At 37.4% G+C, this 14,554-nt stretch overlaps 1 protein-coding gene across 3 annotated transcripts in view; it reads left to right on the top strand.

Moving 5' to 3' along the window:
- The first annotated feature begins 2,990 nt into the window (after positions 1 to 2,990).
- Positions 2,991 to 14,554, top strand: part of Vapa (VAMP associated protein A) — a 33,805-nt gene continuing 22,241 nt past the window's right edge. For 2 of the 3 annotated variants that reach the window (XM_048806741.1, XM_015506035.2), the window contains exons 1-2: positions 4,226 to 4,246; positions 4,794 to 4,854. In XM_048806741.1, coding sequence (XP_048662698.1) covers positions 4,241 to 4,246; positions 4,794 to 4,854 — 67 coding nt within the window. In that variant the 5' untranslated portion in view covers positions 4,226 to 4,240. Of the gene's footprint in view, positions 3,707 to 4,225; positions 4,247 to 4,793; positions 4,855 to 14,554 lie in introns of those variants that run through there. The other variant, XM_048806742.1, reaches the window with a different exon arrangement.

Below are 14,554 nucleotides of genomic sequence, written 5' to 3' on the forward strand. Positions count from 1 at the left end.
TGGAATCCGGGCCGCTCGCGCCGCGCGGTGGAGGGGACTTGGGGGACGCCGGGGAGTGGCTTTGTTCCTCACGTGTCGAGGGCGCTAGTGGAGCCCGAGGGCAGTTAGCTAGCCCTGGCCGGCTGCGGGCGACGCCGGCTGGGAAGACAGCGGAGGGTTCAGCTCGGGAACGAGGCGGAGATGGGTTTTGCGAGGTGCCAAGCATTTCCAGGGGTACACGGAAAATCAATTATCACTGGATTGCGTCCAAATAATTACAGCTGGGTTGTTAACACAGGAACATTTTTAAGTAGTTTTAGGAATTAAAAAACGAACTTTGGTTCTGGCATTCTCAGAATGACATTCACGTTGCGGGCTCTGAGTGGGAGCCAGCGAACTGCTTGTGAGCCGAGGGTTTAGTTTTAACTCGGCTCTTAATATTCCGAGGTGCGGTGAGTGCACTTAGTTGCAGCAGACTTGTGTTCGTTGGGTGATTTTGCGTAGTTTTATCTGGGGCAGAGATCTGAAAGGTCTTGAGATGACTTTCATTAAAGCAGCCCTTACCTTAAGCATAAAGAATTTAATGTGAACCTCTATGATGTGTTTTTCGAGTGTAGTTTGCTTTTACGTTTTGACAGGCTTCGTTTACAGAGGAACTTTTTCCGACCAGTAGCCATGAATGTGTGGTCATTAGGAATCTCTCAGAAGCCTCTAAATCTAAAGCTAGTTTTAGGCCAGGAAATGCCTACTACAGTTTCAAGGATTCTCTAGCGAAGTTGTAATGTTGTCATAGGGAGTAAGTAGTGCAGAAGCAAGTTTAAAAAGGCACCCAAACCCACCCTGCACGGTAACTTTCAGGGGTGAGGTAAGTTTAAGAAAAAAAACATAAAACATTACATGGTCTTATCCCTATGTGTCATTCTCTTTGGGTATTGAAAAATCATAGCTAGGACTCCAGAAGAGGTTGTTCTGTGTGACCATTCTGAGTTATAAAGAACTCCAAGACTGGTGAGAGGGACAGAAGAGAGATGACAGGCGTTCACAAGCATGTCGGAGGAACCCAGCCCTATTTCCCTGGTTAAGGAGGTCTTCAAGGAAGATTCTTTTCAGCTGCTGGGGAAGGTGGGCAAGGGAGTGGTTGAGTAAGCACTGAAGGGAGAATGCCAAGCCCATCCTTGAAAGTCCAGGAGTCTGTGCTTCTGTTTAAAGGTGGGGGGATGGGGAGGATGGAGGGGGGAAGAAAGAGAAGGGTGAAATAGTTGACATTTGGTGCCAGCTGATTTTTAATGTCACTCTTGTAGTTAAAGGTAAATAGTTGGGATGGAAACCTTTGTTTTTGAACAGCTCAGCACTAAGTGGGGAGACTTGGAATCTACAGTGTTTGTGCTCAGTTTAATGATGGTGTAATAAAATTATTTAACTGACTTGAGTCAACCTACAACTTTTTAGTTTAAGTGAAGGTCTGTTACAAGATAGTTTTGCAAAATCCAGTGGTCATCTTCTAGTAGGTTTATTTTAATTGTTTTGATTCTATATTTGACTAAGATAATTTCTCCAGGAGTGTGTCATTTAATCATTCTGAAATTGGGTGGTTTTTTCTTTTATGTGCATTATATGATCATCTTGAGATGAGTTTTCAGCACCTTGTACAATTTTGGAGAAGTTGGTAATAGGAAGTTTTCTGCATACCTCAGTATTTTGAAAAAATTATATTGTTTTTTATGTAATCAGTAATATGCAGAAGTGCTTTAACCATGGCAGTGAATTCTGAAGTAGATCTTTGGCCATGTTAGTAAAAAGACCAAGATATTTATCTGTTTTTCTTTAAATTGTGTGATTAAACCCTGGCAGGAATTTGATTTGGAATTTAGATTTGAAATTTGGTATTTTATGTGGAACTAATTTTTTTGTTTAAATTTTTTACCTCATAATGTTTCTTCCTTTGTGTTAGGCAGCATTTTATTTTTCTGTTAGCAGTTAAGGAGGAAAATTTGAAGAAAGTTTAGAAAATGCTAAAACAAATTCCAGATATGTTCTTCCTCTTAATTATCAGGGAGAGTAGGAAAATAGAACAAAATCATTGTGATGAAATGGCCCATAACAATACAAAGCAAGAATAGAGCTGTCAGAGGGATCAGGGACCTGTACACTTGGAGTAAGAAGTAGCACAGCGAGGAGAAGAATACTCTACTGAACAGTTAGCATACTTTCAGGTGGTTCTAGAAGACCCTTCCATTTCATATTGGCTACACCAAACCTTTGGGGTGACCCCCCCCCCCACCACTTCCTTAAAACATAAAGTGTCATCTTATTATTCCAAGTGTCTCTATTGTCAAGTATCTCTGTTGTCCACAGGATAAAATTTTTCGTATGATTCTTAAGCTGCCCCCTCTGGAACACCTGTCCATCTGCAGCTATCCATATTTACATCCACAGTTTCTTGCCCTGATACAGAAACACCTCTCATCTCTAAGATTCTTGGTTCCTTTTTTTTTTTTTAAGCTAGTTAAGGTAAAATCCCTTGTGATTCATATTTAGACTGTGTTCCATCAGATATTTTCCCTCATGTTTTCAGCCACTGGCCTCTTCCTTTTAACACATAAGTACACCAAAGTCTTTCATTTTGAGAATAAGCAAATAAAATATTTCCTTGACCTGCAACTCCTAGTCTGTGCCCTTCCTGGTTTTTTGTTTCTTTTGCATTCAGACACATAGTCCACATTCAGTGTCTCTCTGGCTCCTCACCTCTCTTCACTCCTCAGTCAACTGTAGTCATGTCTGTCGTGATAATTATTGATTGCCAACTGCATTGATCATTTACAATTTTTTTTTCTCGCTTGACCTTTCTTTGGCAGTTAATATTACCTATGATTTTTTTAAACCCAATTCTTGACTTCTACAACATTGCCTTCTAATTTTCTTTGCTCTTTTTTTAAAAAAAATCTTATTATGTCCTTTTTCTTAAATGCTGTTTTAGACTCTAGCTTGATTTCATCTTTATCTCATTCTGAGTTCTCCTTATTTTGAGGTTTTCTCTTCTGTACATTCTGATATACACCCAAATTTGTATTTTAATTCAGACTTTAGTCAAGAATGCATACTCTTAACAACTTATTGACCATTTGAATTTGAATATTCCTTAGATGCTCATAATCAACATTTAGTACTTTCCCCCACTGCTTAAGCCTACTCTTTTTTGTGTGTATTTATTTTTCCACTACCCCCATATTTGTATATTTTTAATTTTTATTTTTTAGTGACACAATTACTCATACAGGAGACATTTTGACTTTGCACACCTAATAATTAAAATGTTTCTGCCTTGACCCTGTCCCCTTTAATGTATCTCTGCTTCTAAATTGATTTTTAAATTCATTCAATCATGAATCTAATTAATTAGTTAATGTAATTGCATTAAATTTGAGTGCTATATGCCAGATAAGTATTTGAATTATAGTTGTGAGCTAAACACAATCCTTGTTTTCATGGGGTGATTCTAAGGGAGAGATGTATAATAAACCAATATTGAGATGAATGAAATGTAGCTATGAAGATGTGGTGCTTTGAGAATTTAAGACAGGGGACTTGGATCTGGTCTGGGAAAGCTGTCCCAGTTGAACTGAGAGTGCAGGAACAAGCAGAAGTTACTTAGAGGAAGAAGAAAGGAGAATGCATGTGCAAAGACCCTGTGGTGGGAAGGAACCTGGGAGTTTGAAGACTGAAAGAGGTCAGTGTGGTATTCCATTTGTTAATGACCAAAATGAGCTAAATGAGGAGATTCATTTTTATCTCAAGCCACTGATGGATTCTTTTTTTTAAGTTTTAATATTTTTAGTTATAGTGGACACAACACTTTTATTTATTTGTTTTTATGTGGTGCTGAGACTCAAATCAGTGCCTCACACGTGCTTTTCAAGTGCTGTACCACTGATCCCAGCCCATTGATGGATTCGTAAGTGTACCATGTGGTATGGGAGGTGCAGTAACGGCAGAGGAACTCCAGTAACATCAGATCCGTGGTTGTATTTTGCAATGCAAGTCAAAATTAAACGTGAGAAAGAAAGAGCAGGCAGCAGCTGCAGTCCTGGCCAGAGGTGCCACAGGACTGAGGAGTGGCGATGGGAAATTCAGAGGTCACCACAGTGAAATTTGGGGTCTTTTAGACATGGGCCTATAGAAGGGCTGAAGTCATGGGATGCTCTTCTGGGATTTCTACTTCCATACCTGGTGGTGCTGTCCCAGCGAAGAAACTGGAGTCTGGATGAAGGTCAGTTGTGTTTCCTTTAGGAGCATGTGGGAGGGGGTAGGGGGAAGATCAAGGTCTCATTAGGTGAGATTCATGTGTTTAGGTCCTTTCAGGATATTCTGAGAAGGTACCCAGTAGGCCTGTGGTTATAGGGTATGTTAACTCAAAAGTGACATCTGAACTTTGGGGGAGATTTCCTTATTTCAGATGATTATCTCATCTTTTCTTCTTGGTCCTTTTCTCTGCAGTCATTTCTTTAGATTGACTTCCACACCACTGCAAGAACTACTCTCTGAAAAAGTAAAGCCTGATGTTGTTGCTCAATAGGTTAAAGAACAAGTATTTCCCTTTATGTACTTGGGAAAGTCCAAGATCCCTGCCTACCCCTCTAACCTTAGGGACTACTTTCTCTTCTGCCCTAACTGGCTGTATGAAACCATTTTCCCAAACACTTCAGGCTGATGCGAGACGTTTGCAAGAGCTCTTGCACTTTACCTTGGAATAATGGCCTGCCTCTTATTTGTCAGGCAGTCTGCAGTTCAAGACTCACTTTTGTGATGTTCCCCAGGTTCAAGATGGTCACTGTCTTTTTCACGCCACTGCTGAAGCTTGTGCTTACTACAACAATGGTACTTTTCACATTTCACATTAATGGTACTTTTTAGTATTTATGCTTACATAATTTTCTCTCCCAGATTATGCTGTGAGGATATACCCATTTCTATTTATCTTTGTATCCATGGTAACAAGATCTGGCATCATAAATAATCGCCCAGCAAATGCTTATTGGATTTATAAAACTTAGATGATTTCACCTATAATTCCCATTTTTAAAAATCTTGGATTTTTTTTTCCCTCAGGTTTTTCATCTTCCTGTTGCAAACAGTTGTGTTTTTTAAAATTTTGTTGTTCCAGAAAGTAGTTACTGGAGTATTTTATAAAGAGTTGACTAACCTCATAGGTAGATGGTTTCAATTTTGTACTTTTTGTAGGTGATTTTTTGCGTGTTCTGGCATTCACTGTGTACAAAAAGAAAATGGCATTTTTCTATGAAGTGGAAAAATAGAAATGTCTTCCACTACCTCCATCAGTGGTTTTATATCAGTGGTTTTTACTTTCTGTGGCTTCAGTTTCTTCTGACCAACTTGGGTCCCAAAAAATTAAATGGAAAATTCTAGAAATAAATAATTCACAAGTTTAAATTTCATGCGATTTTGAGTAACGAGACGAAGTCCTGTGCTGTCCTGTTCTGCTACCTGGGACCTGACCAGTCCCTTTGGGTGGCAGCATCTCCATACTGGATGTGGTGTCTACCTGTTAAGTCACTGGGGAGCTGTTTCCTTATCAGGGTGTGGCTATTGCAGTGCTTGTGTTCCAATAACCATTATTTTGCTTAATAATGGCCCTAAGGAACCAGAGTGTGGGGTCCAGGCAGTTCAGATGCTGAAGAGAGTTCATAAAGTGTTCCTTTAAGTGAAAGGTGACAACTTTTGACTTGATGACAGAGAAATAAAATCATATGGTGAGGTTGCTAAGATCTACCATAAGAAAAAAATCATGTCTATGAAAATTTAAAGAAGGAAAAATAAATTGTGCTGGTTTTGCTGTAATACCACAAAGTATAAAACTGTGTGATAATTGCTTAATTAAGATGGAAAAAAGCATTAATTACAAGGTTTGGTACTTTTCTCATTTCAGGTAATCCCTGTGGGTCTTGGGACATATTCCCCAAGGATGGTGGGGATCTACTACATACAAGAATGGGGAAAACTTGATTTTAAATTTTTCAAAATTTAGTGTTTTCTGATTATTAGTGTTGGTAATATCATTGTTTATTTACTGTACCAGTTCTCCTCTTTTAAAAATTCAATTTTACTGTATATATTCAAGGTATATAACGTGATGCTAATGGGATACATAAAGATGGTAAAATAGTTACTTTAGTGAAACAAATTAATATATCCCTTCATTTCACACAGTTTGTTCTTTCTCTCATTTTATTTTGTGGGAAGAGCCACTTAAATCTACCCATTTAGCTGCAATCCTAAGTACAGAAAATTTTTATGTCGGTGTTGGTCATGTTGCGCGTTAGATCTAGACTGGTTCTGATACTTGGTACCCTCTGACTTTGATCTCTCCATTTCCTCTCCCTGTAAGTTTCCCTGAAGGCTTTTTTAATGGGGCAGTGCTGATGTGTGGAAACAGTCTCTTAGCAGACATTTTTTAACATTTTCTCATAGGGTAGGTATTCCCCGTTTCTTTCTCTTGCCTTTGCATCTTTTTTATTTTTATTTATTTTTTTTTGTACCAGGGATTGAACCCAGGGGCACTTAACCCCTGAGTCACATCCCCAGCCCTTTTTTATATTTTCTTTAGAGAGACAGGGTCACTCTTGAGTTGCTTAGCGCCTCACCATTGCTGAGGCTGGCTTTGAACTACGGAGCCTTTGTATTTTACCTAAACTACTCAATGAAGTCTTAGTTGCTTTTCAGAGGTAAGAGAGTCTTGCTTTCTTTGAAGCATGAAAACATTCATAAAAATACTATTATTTGCAAATGCTTGTTCACTGGGTTTATTAGAACTGAAATATGACTGATTACTCAGTTAAAAATTTAAATTTGCTTAGTATGGTAGGGCATGCCTGTAATCCCAGCTAATCCTAGCATCTCCAGAGGAGGCTGAGGCAGGAGGATTGGGAGTTCAAAGCCAGTCTCAGCAAAAGCAAGGCGCTTAAGCAACTCACTGAGACCCTGTCTCTAAATAAAGTATAAAATAGGGCTGGGCATGTGGCTCAGTGGTTGAGTGCCCCTGAGTTCAATCCCTGGTACCAAAAATAAGAAAAAATTTGTAAAAACTTTTTATAAAAATGTACAAACCTATCTGCCTTACCTTAATATAAATTTAATCATTAACATTTTATCATACTTATTTGTGTTTGTGTTTGTATAATAAAACAAATCTTGTCCTTTTGAGTTTGCATTTTCTGACAACAAAAATGGGAAATTTTCTTTGTGTAATCATGTTACTGTTATCATCTGAAGCCAGCACTGATTTTTTTTTTTTTTTTCTTTTGGTACTGGGAATTGAACTCAGGGTTGCTTTACCATTGAGCTACATCCCCAGTCCTTTTTATTTTGTTTTTTTGAGATAGGGTCTTGCTAAGTTGCCCAGGTTGGCCTTGAATTTATGATCCTTCTGCCTCAGCCTCCCAAGCTGTTGGAATTGTGGGCCTGCACTAACTCTTTAACAGCATCTGTTTAATAGGTTTGTTGATTTTTTTTTTTTTTTATGCTATTGTTTCTGTTTTTCGGTGTGCATTGCATTTGGTTGTCATGTGTCTAAATCTTAGGCAGTGACTTCCGCTGCCTTTTTTAAATCATGCCATTGATTTGTTGAAAAGACCCCGTCAGTTGTCCAGCAGAGAGTCTCAAATTCTGGATATATCTTACATGATTTTTTCATAAGTTTTGAGGTAGATTCAAGGGCTGGATTAGATTCAGGTTTCAATATTTTGTGGTAAAAGTGCTTCGCAAGTGGTATTGCTTCATGTTTATACTTCTGGTAATCCGATGATCAGTGGTGACACCCTTATCTCCTGTTGGAAAGCTGCATAAATATGAGCCGTTTTTTATAAGGAGAAAAAAGGTCAGAAAGCAAAGAGTGTTAGTTAGCAGTCTTTAGCCCAACTTCAGGATTAGGGTGTCTTGTTTTCATCCATTTTCCTTTTCTGTGTTTTAAGACAGTTTCTACAGAGAATTTGTAGCTCTTTTTATAATATAATAAACAAGATAATTGATTTACTCAGTTTGATAGCTTTGAGAGATTGAAACAAAGGTTTTGTTATATATTCTTTTCATTAACAAGTATTGTGTAGTCTGAAATCTTTTGTAATAAAGGTCTGTAAAGGTAAATAAGAAACAAATCTAATGTTTACAGCTACCTGTGTAAGTTGTTAGACTCTTAATAGTCACTTGTCAAACCCTAACAACAGCAAAAAGTAAAGCTGGGAGGCTGTGAAGGAGAGGCCTTGTGCTCGTGCTGGAAATTGCCAGAACCACAGTCTTGCACACAGGCCACTTGAGAGGATGTCTGCCCAGCAGCTGCCTATATGGCCTTGAACTGCCACCATCTTGTTATCAAGCCTGGTAGCCAAGGGTTATTGTTTCAAGATAATTTATATGACGCTCCTTATTTTGCCTTTAAAACTTGGTGCTTGTCTCAGCCCCCTTGAATACACACATTGTTTATTTTGGCCAGACTGTTCCCATTGCAATGCTACTTACAAATGTATTTATTAATCTTTGGAGAATCTGTTTTTGAAGTTAACACATCCAATTACAATTCACAAATCAAATCTAGGTAAAAGTAAGTTTTATTAATAAATACTTAAAACAGTTAAGTCACAGTTACATAAATGTGTCTTTTGCCTCTTATCCTTGCTATCAGTTGGTGGTCCTGTGAGGGAATCTTAGTAGATGGATTTGGGGATATGTACTTCTCTCAGAATGGCTCCTGCCCATGATTATATTAAAGAGCCAGGTAGGTCTGTTTATGAAGAGTGTCAATTGCTTCAGTGAGCAGCTTGTTCTGCATTATTTTTATAAACTGAAGTATGTGTCAGAATTATAAAGTTGAACATTTTTCAGAAATCATTAAGTCCAGTCTTGTTGAGTAGTTTTTTTTTTCAATTAGAAGAACAAAATCATGTGTAAGGGATTATAAAAAAAAGTGGACTCTATTCACAGATTCTACATCTGCTATTCAACCAACTGCTTGAAAATATTTATAAAATAATATGTGTATATTGAACAAATAGACTTTTTTGTTGTCAATTTTCCTTAATAGTATAACAACTATTAACATGGCATTTATATTGTATTTGGTGTTGTTAAGTAGACGTACTTAAAGAATAGGGGAAGCTGTGCATAGGTTAATGCTTGACCATCTTGTCTCTGAGCAAGTCCCCCATGTGGACACAAGGAAAGGGACACGAAGCATGGCACGAGCTGACTGTGACATTGTGGCGCCTTATCTTTAAATACAGCTATCAGCAGGTGGTGGGAGGCTATAGACTTTGAGACAGTGGCCAGTTTGAGCCACTCCAAGCAGAAGCATCCTGTTGAGAGAGGCAGAAAAAGGGCAAAGATATCTGTGGTCCCAGGAATTCCCTTCTCTTGAACGCAGCTTCTTCCTGTGAGGTCACTGAGCTTCATTTGTGCCAATGAAATTGTTTTTATCTTTATACAGTTTTCTTCTTCACAATAAAAACATATCTTTGTTAAATAATATTGGACTTCATAATTTCTGAAAGTACATTTAACTTTATGATTGTGTAACATTTCACTTTATAAAAATAATTTAGACCAATGTCTTAATAAAGTAAACCTACTTTTAGACATTATTTTTGATGACATGAATCATTAGTATACTGTAGTGTGCTTAGTTGCTCTTCTCTGGCGTTTGGGATGTTTCTTATAACTTGACCTGTGAATGTTTGATAAATTCAGGTTTAAAGGGAGGAAAAGTTCAGTTAACATGCATTTTTTCTTTTTTAAAAGGATGTGATTAGATTGAATTATTAAGAAAAATATGGATGTTAGAAACAGAATTGCTATTATGAGAGAGGGTTTTAAGAGAATCAGCTCATAATATAATTAGGCAAGTTGCTCATGGCCTTTGATTTGACAGCCTTTAATTTTGTAGCTCTGTATTTTCCATGTGTGTGGATTGTGCATATATGAATATGTGCATATATACTTTTAGTACTCTGTAATCTGACATGGAATGGAGTGACTGCCATACATTAAGGTATACAGTATATATAAGTTTTATAGTGTGTTTCCTACTTGCTTTGTTTTCTCTGTGAAGAAAATTTTACTTATTCCTTTATAAAACCTATAGGGAAGAGACATCTGTTGGTCTTATTTTTCTAAGCCTCATGTTTCCACTGCCAAAATCCTGAGTAACACAAACTTTGGAAGATCTGCTCTTTTGAATCTTTGGAAGTTTTCCCTTAGGACTTTACAGATTAAAAACTTTATGAGCAAATGAAGTTAATGAGCGCACAGGCTTAAAAGTCCCTTCTGATCATAAAACCATGCTTAATATGGAAAGTTGAATAGATAAAGCAAATAAAAATTACCTAGTTGTACCACCTAGAACTTAGAAATAACTACTGTTTACATTTTGATAAATTTCTTTTGTTTGCTGGGCATAAATGTACTGTGAGCATTTTTCTCATGTTATAAATATTTGCCTCTAACAACAGCTTTAGATTATAAATTGATAAAAATGTGTTTTTCACATTCTCTCAAAATATCCATTTCCTTCTGTTTGCTTATACCCTCCTATCTAGATCATAAAAATTAAACTTTTATTGTGGACCACCTGTTTTTATTTTAGTTGAGGTAGTCAAGTTGCATACACACATTGAATGTTCAGTCTTTGACACAAGCATTGTTATTTTTCAAAAATTTTATGTATGCATACATATTCTTTTTCATTTAGAAAGTTAAAGAATAGGACAGTTTTGTTAATCCCAAAGTGAAAGGGTTATAGACTGGGCCAGAGAGGTTAAGTGATTTGCCCAAGATCAGTCACCTGGTTAATGGTTTTAGAATTTAAAAATACTGCATTATACTTTTTTTAAAAAAAGTCATAGGGCCTCGATAACAGAAGCTAGCTTCTCTCTCTCTCTCCAAATTTTCCAAAGAAATGAAGAGAATATAGTTAATTTGGTTTAAGTATTTTTATTTTAACGTGAAGGTGATGGAAGCATATTTAAGTATTTGTCCAGACAATATTATCCTGTGTGGAAGTGGTATGAAAGGAACAAAGGACCTGGCCCCTGCCTAAGTAGCTGCTTCTGAACTACAATTTTAGGTCTGTAGAGTGGAAAACTTTTTTTTTTTTCCTCAAATGACCACTTCTATAGTAAATGGATTTTGGAGATTTTTTTTTTCATGATAAATTCTGAAGCTGCTGATTGGTTTATTGGTTATATAATACAGTATGAATAAACTGGGCAGTAAGCAGTTTAACTAAAGCTTTTAAGTATTTAGAAGGTTAAGAAAAACAATGAGGTCTTGCTTTTGCTCTAATTTCAGGATCTATGCTTTTGTGATTAGGTTAGTGATATTTTATAAAGGAGTTTTTAGTACTCTAAGAACCTGTCTTTTTGAGTAGAAGTAGAGCTCGTTTGTCTCTTCAGAAGCTGGGGCTGCTTGTTTGTGCAGCAGTGTGTGTCAATCCTCCTTCCTGTGCGGGCCTGGTTCTGACTGCTGGGGATGTGGCCAGGAGCATTCATACACAATTTCTGATTCATGAATAAGTGCCAGCTGCTGTAAAAACTTATTACTGTCATTGTCACTGCCGTGGTTACTGTGGAAATTCTTAGTAGATAATCCATGTATTATACAGTATATGTTATTATTTTACAGTATGTGTTTCATAGTGCATAATTGTTCTACGTTAAAGTTAGAGTGGTACATATTTAGTAGCAGTATAACCATTGCGGAAGTGGGAAACTGTTTAGTGAGTGGTAGTTGTTTGCCAGAATCTATGGGGAGCATCCTTACCTATGTCGCCGCAGCTGCATGATTTATGTATTGGAGCTAAGCATCCGACGTTCTCCCAAGGGCTTTATCTTTCCTGTTTCAGTAAAGGTCGGATGAAAGTAAAAATGTAAGGGTTGGAATAAATGATTAATGGAGACCTAGAGTCATAACATTTGAAACAAAACATGCATACTTTTGTTAGGTTTTTTTTTTTTGCATGTTAATTAATAATTATTTATGTGGCCATTCAGTTATACTGCTAGTGTTCACTCAACAAGTGGATATTGAGCAGCTACTGTAAGTTAAAGCCTGTGTTCATTACTCCAGTTTTTTGGAATGAATTTATTATTTCTTGGGGAGCTTATAATGAAGGACATAAGACAGTAATGAAGGAACATGAGACAAGCCATGAGATAGGTACAGATTATATTTGGTGCTAGTTGTATGGTCAGCCATGTGTCTCCTTGTATTTATTCTTTGGTTCATTGCATTTGGTGCTGTTAAGTATCCAGAAGCCATTGGCTTGGCCTGCACATCATTGGCAAGAGCTTGGAAATAAGTTGTCAAGAATTGTGAAGGGACTAGAAATTTGGATGTTGCTAGGAGATATGAGACACCTGAATTAGACAGTGGACTTGATCGTGGTCCTAAGAGCTGTATGATCTTTATATTTGTGTTGGTTTTCCTCACCCACTTCAAGTTCCATGGTGGTGACGCAGTTCAGTTGGATGTTATCCCGGGATCTTAAAATGGACTGTTTTTAATAATTGTTTCCTAAATGTTAAACTAAACAAACATTTTGGGAAAATGACAGGTCTTTCTTCCTTTATAGGAATTCAGTTTCAGAAATTCTCAGAACATTACTATTTATTTTCTACAAAAATTGCTTCAGATGTTCACTTTCATCAAAATTGCTTTTAAGCATTTTTCAATTTTTAAGAAATTACATTAATCAGCTTTTTAACAATACTCTTTTATTCTAAAGAAAAATCTGAAAGTTAAAATTATCAAAAAATATACAGTGACCATTCAGAGTTGAGAATTAGAAAATTGGCCAGTATTCCAGAAAGCTTTGCTTGTACTTTCTTCTCATTAATCACCCCCTCCTCATGCTATACGTCTGACTATCATTCGGACTTTTATGGGAACCACTTCCTTGATATTCCCAACGGCTTAACCATCTAAGCACTGCAAAGCATGAGTTTTCATTTAGTAAAGCAGGAGATTATTGGTTTAATGCAGTGGTTCTTTAACACTGTTTGACCCCATATTTCATTTTTATGGTTGTATTTCATAACATTCCTTTCACTATTTCAAAATGCAATTCATATGCAAAATTACATATCAACATCCACAATTAAAATTTAATATAATGCCCTAAGTATGTATAATATAGGGGAGAAATAAAAAGGAAATATTTTAGTGAAAACTGTATTTCAATGTTTAAATGTTTGGACATGAGCACAATAGTAGACACAATAAAGTAGTGAGATGCTTGTACCTACTTGTAATGGGTTACTTATATTTAAGAGAAATATGACAAGTTGCTGAATAGTGCTGACAGTTTTAACGTTGATAATCAGAACACTCATGCATATTGGTGGAATCATGGGAGTGCGGTGAATGCTTGCTGATAGAGAAGTGTTGTCTTGGTGAATTAAGTATCACGAGTGGTGTTGGTAGAATGATTTTCTGTAATGGTGAACTTTTAAAGTTTTTAAGAAAAGAACAAAAATTTTGTTTTATATAACAGAGGTATTCTTAGAAAAAGATTTTTCAACCAATATGAGTTTTCAGAGTGTTAGTCAACTTTCCATTACTTAAACAAATGCCTGAGTTAATCAACTTAGAAAGATTTATTTTCACTCACAGTTCTGGAGGTTTCTGTCCACAGTCGATTTTGCCTGGTTGATTTGGGCCCTTGGTGGGGAGCATGTAGTGGTAGGATGGCCTGGTGGAGTGGAGGGCAAGTGATCTGGGAAAGTGAAGAGAGGAGGGAGGGCCCTATGGTCCCCAGTGACCTCGAGACCTCCCACTGGGCTGCACTGCCTGAGATCTCACCAGCTCTTAACTGCACTGTCTTGGGGACCAGGCCTGGGACGTGGGCCTTTGGGGGACACTGCAGACCCAAACTTCAGCAGGAAGAGTGTTTGAACATTTCATGGGATGCGGACATAGTATTGTGTCGGCCTGCCTGGGCATGGCAGAGTCTCCGCCATGCTGAGGTCTTCCACCTGCCCTGCTGTACCACCCAGTCATAATGCCAAACAAAACACCTTTTAGTGCAGTGGTATATGAATGGATCTGTTTGTAGCACTTCAGTAAGTCATGGATTTCTCATTGCTGAAGCTCCATATAGGTAGATTTCACCAAGTCTGTTTCACCAGCTTCACGTGGGTAGGGGTGACACAGCTGACCCCTTTAACCTTCTCTTACTCTAGCTACCCATAGAAATCAGTGTCCAGCTTCTGTGGATATGTGCTGAGTGTATTTGCCTGTGGTAGGAAGCAGCTTTCATGATTCTCAAGGGCTCTGCATCTCACAGAAGCACCAGACCTGTTTTTTAGGCTCTGAAACCTGGTGGTTATTATATTCCTGGTGGTCAAGACTTGGCTGATTTTCTATTTAACCAGGAAAATGGGCTCAGACTGTGAGCTGTCTCCTGGAGCGACACTCTTGGAGAGGCTTGCTTAAAGGAAGATAGTGCAGAGAAAATCTCAAATTTACTTGTTAAGTGGCTTTATTAGATAGATAATTTTACATTTGAATCATA

This window comes from Marmota marmota, unplaced genomic scaffold (assembly GCF_001458135.2).
Source record: "Marmota marmota marmota unplaced genomic scaffold, marMar, whole genome shotgun sequence".
In the NCBI taxonomy this organism is placed as follows: domain Eukaryota; kingdom Metazoa; phylum Chordata; class Mammalia; order Rodentia; family Sciuridae; genus Marmota; species Marmota marmota.